This window comes from Zingiber officinale, chromosome 5B (assembly GCF_018446385.1).
Source record: "Zingiber officinale cultivar Zhangliang chromosome 5B, Zo_v1.1, whole genome shotgun sequence".
Classification (NCBI taxonomy): Eukaryota; Viridiplantae; Streptophyta; class Magnoliopsida; order Zingiberales; family Zingiberaceae; genus Zingiber; species Zingiber officinale.
This window is the reverse complement of record NC_055995.1, coordinates 121012660-121023077: the sequence shown is the minus strand read 5'-3', so window position 1 is coordinate 121023077 and position 10418 is coordinate 121012660. Positions and strand designations below refer to the sequence as shown.

Here is a 10418-nt window from a genome sequence, read left to right as displayed (position 1 = left end):
GGTGTTGGAAGTAGCACAAGGAACATTTCAGCACTGGAATTATTTTGTTATTTGTGAATTTTCCCTATATAATTACAGAGGACTTGAAGGATCAAATTATTCAGATTTCAAGACAGACTCATATCTGAGGTTTCTATAGCTATAACAAGATTAATTTCTTTTATTCTCCGTGTATCTTTGATACTAGACGAAATTAAATGTTTCATCCTAAAAGGATGCTTTTAGTTATTTCTATAGTTAAAAGAAATATGAGAACTGTTGTTGTTATACTAGGAAAGCAAATCATTTACTTTATACGTTCTTTATAAAATATAGAAAATGATTAGGTACTAATAATGATAATTGTGTAATTGAAATTGATTCTAAATATGGGTTGGAAGTTGTACATTGAAATATGCCAAAATCTGGCCTTATAATATGGGACATATTATTTCAGTGGAATAGGAGCTAGTCATATGATCCACAAACGTCATTCTATTTCCTGATTTATGTGGAGTGACTTTTTTCCTTGAGTAATGACCTGGTTATTTTGGCTTGCATCTGCCTGATCTGGGCCAAAACTTGACTGAAATCTTACCTGTGTACTATTATCTTGAGTCCTTGAGGTCACGAGGAGATGCTTTTGAAGTATTTCTCTTTATAATGTTATCTCAAATCTCAATCAAGCAATCTACCAGTTGACAAAAAGCAAAGCTGTTTATTGCATAGCAGTTGCAACTTGCAAGAACAGTTACTCCTAAAGTTTGCTTTAATGACTAAAATAGCTATTGATATTCTTGCTTGACTGGTAACCGGGAATCTTTTCTGTGTTAATCTGGTTTGCAACTATAGTGACACTCTTATACTGGGTTTGGTTGCTGAATCTTTTCAGCAGTGATCATTACATCATTTCACCTGTACAAAGCAACACAATCATAAATGATAATATATATCCACACATATTTTAGTTGCTTTCTCTTGGTCAGTGATGGTAATTATCATTGATTTTTAGGTCATAACTATATAGGAATGACACACCTGCTTATTGGGTTACTTTGTGAGAGTGGAAGTGCAAGTATTTCTGAACTGGAGAATCTCAGAGTTGATCCAGGCATCATAAATAAGGTAAATAACAGCTTATATTTGAAGAGTTGATCCAGACTTGATGGACTTATATTTGAAGAATCAGTTTATATATGTTTTGATAGGGATGTGATTTTTGGTATATTCTATATGAAAATAATTGTTCCCATCTATTTTTAAATAGGCTGATCAACCTGAAAGAGATAAGGAGCTATGGGACAAGATAATTGCTCTAATTGATAAGGCCAACAAGAGGAGAACAGTAGAAAGTGAGGCAAGTGCTTCAAATCTAGTAGTAGCAAAAAGGAACGTGAAACACATTGTGTCTTCCTCAACAAAAGCCCCTGTGGAAAATGCTTTATTTGATGGATCTAGCCTCCCCATGATGGACAAGAATATTGGTAACCATGTTATTCCTCAGGATGAAACTATAAAAGACAATAGCAATGTGATACAACTAAAAAACCATCCTTCTCCCTTTATTAAAATCCCATCGTGGGCCTCCTTGCATCCATCCCCCTCCAGCTCGTCATCCATGCCAGGTCAACACCAAAATGGCCGCCTTGAGAGTGTCCACCTTCTTTCCCTTGCCAACCATGGTAGATTCAATGAAGCTCGAGAGTTCCTAGATTTGATGGACTCTTCTGGCATCAGTATAAAACGGCATGTGTACCAATCTCTCTTTACAGCCTGTGGCATCTCGAAATCCATAAATGATGGAAGATTCTTCCACAATCACATGATGAAGAAAATTGGAAGTAAAGACCTTAATACATCTATTGCTGATTGCCTCCTTAAGATGTATGTTCGTTGTTTAGGCTTTGATGATGCTTATAGAGTTTTCCATAAAATGTCTAATAAGATGTTGAGTAGTTGGAACATCATGATTTCTGGTTTTGTTCACAATGGACACCTTCAAGAGGCTCTTGATCTTTTCTTGAGGATGAAAGACGAGGGATTTGACCCAGATATGAAAATTTTTGCTTGCTTGCTGCTTGGGTGCACAATAGATTTGAATGTTGATATTGGCAAGCAGATCCACTCTTACATGGTTAAAATTGGGTTTTCAAATGATATATCTATTGATACAGAGCTTGTTAATATGTATGCAAAATGTGGGTACTTGGATAGTTCTGCTCTTGTTCTGGATCACATGGTGGAGAGGAATGCCACATCTTGGACAAGTCTCATGGTTGGATATACCCAGGCTAGTCGACAATTTGAAGCACTGGTTTTGTTTAAGCATATGATGTTGGAAAACACAGAGTTGGATCCATTTGTGTTCTCAATTGTCCTCAAGGCATGCTCTGAGTCGGGAAATTGGAAGGCAGGGAAGCAGATTCATGGTTGCATCATTAAACTAGGAATGGATTCTGATGTTTCAGCAGGAACACCTATTGTTGACTTCTATGTCAATGATGGCAATATTCTCGAAGCTCAAAATGCTTTTGATAGGATCTCTCAACCCAATGAGGTTGCATGGAGTGCAATTATTGCTGGTTACTCACAATTGGGTAGACATGAGGAGTGCTTCCGGATGTTCAAATTCTTGAGGAGTAGAAACATTACATTGAACTCTTTCATATATTCTAGCCTTTTTCAAGCTTCTTCAGCATTAACTGATTCAAGTTCTGGTAGTCAATTGCATGCTGATGCAATAAAGAGATGTCTCATTTCCAATCTTGTTGGTGACAGTGCTTTGGTCACTATGTATGCAAGATGTGGTGACATGCAATATGCACAGAAAGCATTTGAATTGATAGCAGAACCAGATACTGTTGCTTGGACAGCTATCATTACAGGTTGCTCTTATCATGGTCAGGCTTCAGAAGCTTTGGATTTTTTTGATATGATGATAAGTTGTAATGTTAAGCCGAATGCCATCACATTTATTGGTCTTCTGAATGCCTGTAGTCACACTGGTTTGGTTTCTTTAGCAAAAGAATATTTAGATTCAATGTACGTGGGTTATGGTGTTGAAGCTACTGTTGATCACTACAACTGTATGGTGGATGTTTACTGTCGTGCTGGCCAACTGGAGGCTGCATATGAGTTGATCAGCTCTGGTTCCTTCAAGCCTGATTCTATGAGTTGGAAGATTTTGTTGAGTGGGTGCACCACCTACCGAAACATGGGCCTTGGTAAGATTGCAGGTGAGAATCTTCTTAGACTTGATCCCAATGATACTGCTGCTTATATCCTCATATTCAACATGTACACTGGAGCTGGAAGATGGGAAGAGGCAGCCTTTGTTAGAAAAATGATGAATGAAAGAGGAATTAGAAAGGAAGTTAGTTGCAGTTGGATAACCGTTAGGGGTACCATTCATAGATTTATTGTGGGTGATAAACACCACCCCTTGACTAAACATATTTATTTCAAACTGCATGAGTTGGAGAGATTAGTAATGCTTTCTGAATCTCAGGTTTCCACTAATGAAGACGTCAGTATCATACACAAGCAGCGAATGGAGCAGCTTCTTGACCATAGTGAGAGGCTTGCAATTGCCTTTGGGCTTATGTCATTACCTACACGCTGTCCAATTACAGTTTTTAAGAATCTTCGTGTTTGTAATGATTGTCATTCTTTTACAAAGATGGTTTCTAAAGTAACTGGACGTGATATAATCGTAAGAGATTCAAATCGATTCCATCATTTCAGAGGTGGAAGGTGTTCATGTGATGACTATTGGTGACTAGGGTGCAAATTTTCCTTCCAGAGTCATCAGAATCTATTCTTTGTTTAGTATACTAAAACAACCTTCTGAAATCAAGTTTTCATCCAGTTGAAAAGAATCAGCCATTCAGAAAATAAAGATCCTAATTCATCAACTGAATGTAAAAAATGATGTCTGTACTTTTCTTAAATTATTCAGCCAGATGAAGAGCAAGATTCCCAACCGTGGCTAGACAGTTCTTCCTCTTGGAAAATAGTGGATGTCTGGAATTCCTTGATTCTCTGTTTTCATCATTGTTATATTTAAGGTAAAAACAGATATCAGATCATTATTTTTTTAATGGCAAGATTCATATTGCTGATAATCCCAATTTTTGTTATTTGTTAATAGTTTTGGAGCTTGTAAGCACTAAATTGGTGGACGCATACTCTTGGGAAAAAAATCCCTCCCAACCCCTAGCCAACTTAGTGGTTGGCTATACAGATCATTATTTTTTTAATGGCAAGATTCATATTGCTGATAATCCCAATTTTTGTTATTTGTTAATAGTTCTAGAGCTTGTAAGCACTAAATTGGTGGACGCATGCTCTCGGGAAAAAAATCCCTTCCAACCCCTAGCCAACTTAGTGGTTGGCTATAAGCTAATCTCGTGATTTATCTTATTTCATGTAACCTGAGGACGAGCTCTTAGGGGCGCCAGGATGAATATAATCATCTTTTAATGGAGCTTGTAAGCACTAGAAAAAAATATCAAAGTCTACCAGTGGTCTTTGAAATTGCCTTTGCATCTGTTGTAATGAACAATTATTCCTTGGTAAGCTGACTACATGATCACATGCCAATACCAAAAGAGTGTTGCTCATCGAGAATATTTGCTTTTCCTGGTGTTAGTGTGCTATTTTATTTGTCATTATCTGCTCTTTTGGGCGTATCTACCTTTTAGATGAATTGCTTTTAGAAATGATGCTTGATGCTCCTATCTGTAAGCTTCCCAAATGCGATCTCTTCTATAGTTTAGTTGCAGAGTTGAGTTAAATGATGAGACAATATTATCAGGATGATGAATCTAATGGCAATTTTCTAGAGTTGCAGGAGGTTGTTTTGCCCTCTGATATTGACTTAAAGACCATTAATCAAGAAAGGATATATTGTGTACCTTTAATCTTTTGCTATGGCTGCCAGTTCCATCATCAGCACAATCTTATTCATCAAAATACATCTCCACTGATGCAAATTCCAGTGTCACGACATTATCATAACTTAATGGTTTTGACTTTTGACACTGCAAATGGCTACGCTATCTTATTCAGGCACTGGCAAAATATTCAGTCATTGATCTACCTTGATGTTTTCATTCTTGATATCATCTTTAGTATTCTCAGTTGAACATAGTTCTCTATTTCAATAGTTATATTCTGCTTCTATTTTCACAAATGAGCATAAAGAAGAGGCCTCTTAGTTCCAATATCCGATAGTAAACTGATTAGCTGATGTAGTTACTTTTGTTACACAGGCAATGTCTAATCTATATTATCATCTGATAGGGTCTTGCTTGGGACGATGATATCTAGTTGAACTTGTGAGTTACAGCTTCCTGGAAGGCCAGAGAACTTGTAAAGAGCTCAGAGAAACGGCATAGCAAAGCATTGGTTACCCCCAAACTGTTAGTTTCTAGCTCCACCACCATGAAATGATACCTTTATTGAAGTTTTTGAACTGGTGAAGACTTGAAAAGAGCATACAATTACAGTGTGTGTTTTTTGATACTTGAATGTCATCTCATTGTCTTTAATCTGCAAGACCTCATTGGTTTGACATTGACAGTTGGGCAAACAGCATTACTAGGAGGGATTTAAAGCTTAAGAATGGGCAGACGGGATGAACAAATCTGATGATGAGGAAAATTATTCTGATCAGGTATAATAACAGGAACCAACATGGATCATATTTCTTTTCCTTGGACTGAACTCCTATTGAGAAGGTCCCGATTGTCCTTTAGTGTCAATGCCTTCAACCAAACACCTTCCTTATTGGTTGACTACAAGCCAACATGAGACTTTACACGGTGAGGGTTGAAATACAAGTCTGTTGGACAGAGGGACGAGGAGAGCCTCTTGAGGGGCAATGCTATTGTAAGTATAAAATCCAGATTCGTGTTCTTTATTCTCTACAGTGCATACCCAGCGTTGTTCAACAATTTTTTTTATCGGAAGCCATGTTAGATGGTATCACCAGCAAACTGCCTCATGCATGTCATGAAGATTGGCCAGAACAAAGAACTGCTTGGTAACACCAGATAACTTGATGTAAAAAATTGTTGCTAATCAATAATCATGGTGATTAATAATGTATAGATTGTTGATTGTTCGTTGTCTGAAGGCAAAGTCAAGGCGTAATTCATTCTCATGTTTTTTTTTTCTTTCTATAATATACTGAGAACGGACACTACAAGCCTATGGTTTTTAATATTCACGACAGCTTCCATTAGACTAGCTGATAGCAAGGAAGCTTTTTACTGAGTCATGGTTATTGACAGTATGCTAGTGATGATGTCTAAATGGAATGAAGTCGGTTTGGACTTGGTCAAAAGGATATCAAATTTGGACAAATATCTTTACTAATCGAATTTCAAACTCTAAATTTTAATATAAAACGGAAAAATCAGTTATTTCCTCAGTTCTTTCGAATTTAACTAATCATTTCCGCTGCTGACCTCGTTCAACAGAGAAGAAAAACAATGAAAATTGAAACGCAAATTTACGAGCGGCATATAACAAATGAGAAAAATGATGACCATAAGAAAACAAACGCAGTGATCGACATACACTAGGCCTTTGCTTCATCAGTGACCAACAAGAAACTTTGTACATAACAGTTTGGCATTAATTTAAGGTTGTAGGTCATCACAGAATAATCAACATAAAAGCTCCAGTCCTGAGAACTTAAGAAGTGCAGAACTCAAGTGAATAGGAAATACCAGGCCTAAAAGAACACATTACTATAGATTCAACTCTTTAGATCTAAATCCAGCCCTCCTCGCCTCCTCGTGTGTTGACGGGAAAAGTTCCACATACCTTGAGCCAATTGTCATCTTATCCTTAGACATAGCCTTCCTTGCCACATCCTCAGACGGAAACAACACAAAGGCCTCACCAGTGGCTTTCCCATCCAAACGATAGCCAATGTGCACTTTGTCCTCACTCAGCTCAAATTCCCCAAAGAAGTCGATGATATCAGACTTGGTCACAGAGTAGGGGAGACCTCGGAGCTTCAGGACCTCGTTCTCCAACTTATCCTTGTCTTCGTATGACTTTCTCGCATGAACAGGCGGTGCATCTTTGTAGTAATCATCATCTAAGGACCAGCCACCGCTGTTAACCTCTGCAGCCACTGCCCGGTAGTAGTCTTGTTTGCTGCACGGGAAAACTTCAATGTACCTGTGGCCCATATTATGCCTATCCTTCCGCAAGGCAAAGTCAGCCTGCATGGGCGATGGAAAGACGACAAAAGCATCTCCTGTGAAACGCCCATTCTTGTTAACCAGCAGGCAATCCACGATATCTAGACCCATGAAGAATTTGATGATATCCAAGTCAGTGCAGTTGAAAGGAAGGCCTCTCAGTCGGACCACAGGGAAGGGGGGAATGCTGCTAAACCCTCTGCTGAAACTGCTGTCGTGGGGTTGGTAGGAGCTTCCGATGCCTCCCATCGGCACGAAAGGGGATGGTTCCACGATCCGCAACCTCTTCGAGCCAACCTCGTATCCATCCGCTCCGCCGAAGCTGCTGTTCACTGCGAAGTAGGGATTTGACTCCATCATTCTCGGCCTCTTTGTCCCATCGTACCCGCCTGAAAACCCCCCGCTTCCCAACATTGCCCTTCACATAATCCAACAACCCAAGGAGACAAAACCCCCCTCGCTCAATCCCCCATATTTATTAAAGGCCTTACCCAACTTTATAATAAAATTTACTCTATTATTGTATCGCCCAGAAAATGTTTCCCACTCAACATGAACATGTAATGCAACAAAAAAAAAAAAAAAAGGAAGCATGAAACCGAAATAAATCCAAGAAAAAAAAATCCAGGAAAAAGTTGACCAATAAACAATTGGCAAAATGGATACAAAGAATACATAAGAAAACATGCAAGACTTGGAGAAAACATACAATTGGCTATTTTTCATCTGAAAAAAGCAATGAAATCAATAGGATGATAACTAAGCCAGCTGATGTTGATGAATTTTCTGAGTTTTTTATAATAATACTAATTTTCATAAGTACATATCTAACGAAACGCGTGCCTTGGATCCGCTTGGTGAGAACTCAAATTACTACTAGTAATTTTGTATTCCACGTTTAAAGGAATTCCATGCCTCACACACATAGTACCTATGCAATCACAGACCTAATTTTACAGACGGCTTATAATTTACAGCAATAAACCAGTTAAACATCAAATTAATTGATTCAAAATCCTATAAGGGAGTCACATAATATCATTCCAATATCTAAACTTTCCGATTAACTTTATGGTCGTTCTTAAAAACTCTGAAAGCTCACCAGAATGAAGAAAGCCGATAATGAAATCTCTTTCGAGGAAAAAGGGATCTGAAGATAACAGTCCAAATAAAACGCACAAATCGCAAACCAAGATCTGGCTCAAAATAAATCCCCCAAAGATTAGATCAAACGAGAGGGTGAGAAAACAAAGGGCGAATTTTGCCTTCTAAAACGAACGAGTAGATTTTCTTGCTTACCCTCGTGACCCGTACATGTTTGCTGCACTCTTCCGCCGCGGCGATCAATCAATCACCAAGATATCGCGTAGACGCCGTCGCTCCGCCGGTGCAACAGGAGATATCGAACCCTAGTTTCGTTTTTATAGTCCTTGATCCTTGCGGCTTACAGGCCTTTTATTTCTAGGCCCATGACCTGGCCCCGCCCAAATTGATAATTCTGTTAAAAACTTTCACTTTTTTTTTAAAAAATTGTTGAGAATATCACATCTTCTTCCATAATCCATATCCATGTACTGGGCTGGGCCTAAATCCATTTGCTAGCCTTGCTGGTCGTACTGGGTTAGACCAGCTCGGGTCAACTCAGCCGGTTCGAACCAACCCAGCACGATCACAGGACGAAATAATTTTTTTTTTAAAAAAAAATAAAAATTGAAGATAAAATAAAATTGTTTACGACAAGAAAGGATCAATGCAATCAAAAAGTATTAAGACGGCATATAGTTAGCTTACTTTATTTTATATATATATATATATATGCAACTTCAGCATGTATCGTTTACACGCTCAGCTCATAGCTCACTACTGTGTGTGCATCTTCGCTCTACGAAGATTTAACTAGAGCATTGTCAACACTGAGAAGCGTCACATGCGGCAGACGGTGCAGGTGCAATCGGGGCCGCACCTGCAGCCTTCCTTCCCCACCGCGGCGTCCGCCGGCACTGCCCCGCAGGTGCAGTCGCCGCAGCTGCAGTGCGACCCGCAGGAGCACAGCGCGTGCGTCACCTCCACCGACGTCGCGCACCTGCAGGCGCCGCCGCCTGCGCACGGCACGTCGCAGCCGCAGGAGTCGTCGCAGGCGGCGGTCGCCTACTTCCCTCTGCCGCGTCCTAGGCGCTCCATGTCAGGATTAGCGGAAGTACGACAGCCGGAGCCAGATGGGGAGTCCTTAAAAAGGATCACTCCGGGAAGATCGGCTCGTGACGTGGACAGGCCGCGCCGGCCGCGTGGTGCGCATGCGCGACGCCATGTGCGAGCGAGGAAACTAGACGTCGCTCTTTGAGACTGCCACGGCGGCGGCCTGCTGCACCAGCGGTGCGTTCATCGCCGCCACTGGTTTAATTTGCTTTATCTTCGTCTTTTTTTTAAAAAAAAAAATAATTTACTATTACTTTTATACAATATTTCTGCAATATTGAGATCTTTAATTTAGAACTTTTTAGTCCAACAATTCAACAGAGTCAGTTGGCTTTGGTCGAAAGTAGGATGGGCACATGATCGATCAAAGTTTGATTTGATTAATTTATAAATTTAGTTTTTATAAAAATATATAAGTTTTTTTAAATTTTTTTGATTCGATTTTGTTTTAAAATTTTATAAATCGGTCAAATCAAAATATTATTATATTATAAACAATTTATTATTGATATATCTAAATCGGATGAAAATTATTGGGTTAAAATGACAAGAACACCCCTTTTTAATGAATTGTTACATGTTCCCATCCTTGTAAAATTGTAAAATGATACAATTGTCTTTCATCATACAGATAGTTTATGTTCGTAGCATTTACAAATTCATAGTTGTTATATAGTTATAGCAGTATGACTAAAATTATTCAGAGGCTCTGGAAATGATTTAAACAATATTTTTTATCCCAAAACTTGATCGTTACGGATTTAACTTCGTTACGGATTTCACCTCCTAACAAGTTATAGATATCTGAACGAGTTTTGATTTAATATATTATATGTTTCTTGATTCAATCGGAGTCGAAAATTTATTGTTTATCAAAGTTTAAGGTTTAATATTCACGTTGTAAGAGCTACGAAACGATAGCTGCTACAACATGAATAGTAAACCTTAAACGAACTTTGAGAGGTCATAATTTTTTTATTCGGGCTGAACCACGAGACGTAAAATATATCAAATCAAATAATG

General features: G+C 38.7%; 2 protein-coding genes across 11 annotated transcripts; one reads left to right on the top strand and one right to left on the bottom strand.

Moving 5' to 3' along the window:
- Positions 1–6: 6 nt before the first annotated feature.
- LOC121985662 (pentatricopeptide repeat-containing protein At5g13270, chloroplastic-like) lies at positions 7–6145 on the top strand. Of its 9 annotated transcripts, none has more exons than XM_042539257.1 (5): positions 7–1104; positions 1247–4046; positions 5284–5402; positions 5564–5656; positions 5739–6145. In XM_042539257.1, exons 1-2 carry the CDS (start codon positions 1009–1011, stop codon positions 3755–3757), a joined length of 2607 nt encoding a protein of 868 aa, XP_042395191.1. In that variant the 5' UTR covers positions 7–1008; the 3' UTR covers positions 3758–4046; positions 5284–5402; positions 5564–5656; positions 5739–6145. The 9 variants fall into 9 exon arrangements, with proteins under 9 accessions (XP_042395191.1, XP_042395189.1, XP_042395186.1 ...); XM_042539255.1 differs by having other exon boundaries at positions 5284–5458; XM_042539252.1 differs by having other exon boundaries at positions 5284–5490.
- A 390-nt stretch (positions 6146–6535) lies between these two features.
- LOC121985661 (heterogeneous nuclear ribonucleoprotein H2-like) lies at positions 6536–8612 on the bottom strand. 2 transcript variants are annotated; one of them, XM_042539250.1, is made up of 2 exons: positions 8499–8612; positions 6536–7617 (listed from the first exon to the last, which is right to left on the bottom strand). In XM_042539250.1, exons 1-2 carry the CDS (start codon positions 8513–8515, stop codon positions 6738–6740), a joined length of 897 nt encoding a protein of 298 aa, XP_042395184.1. In that variant the 5' UTR covers positions 8516–8612; the 3' UTR covers positions 6536–6737. The 2 variants fall into 2 exon arrangements, with proteins under 2 accessions (XP_042395184.1, XP_042395185.1); XM_042539251.1 differs by having other exon boundaries at positions 6536–7531; positions 8499–8609.
- Between the last annotated feature and the right edge of the window lie 1806 nt (positions 8613–10418).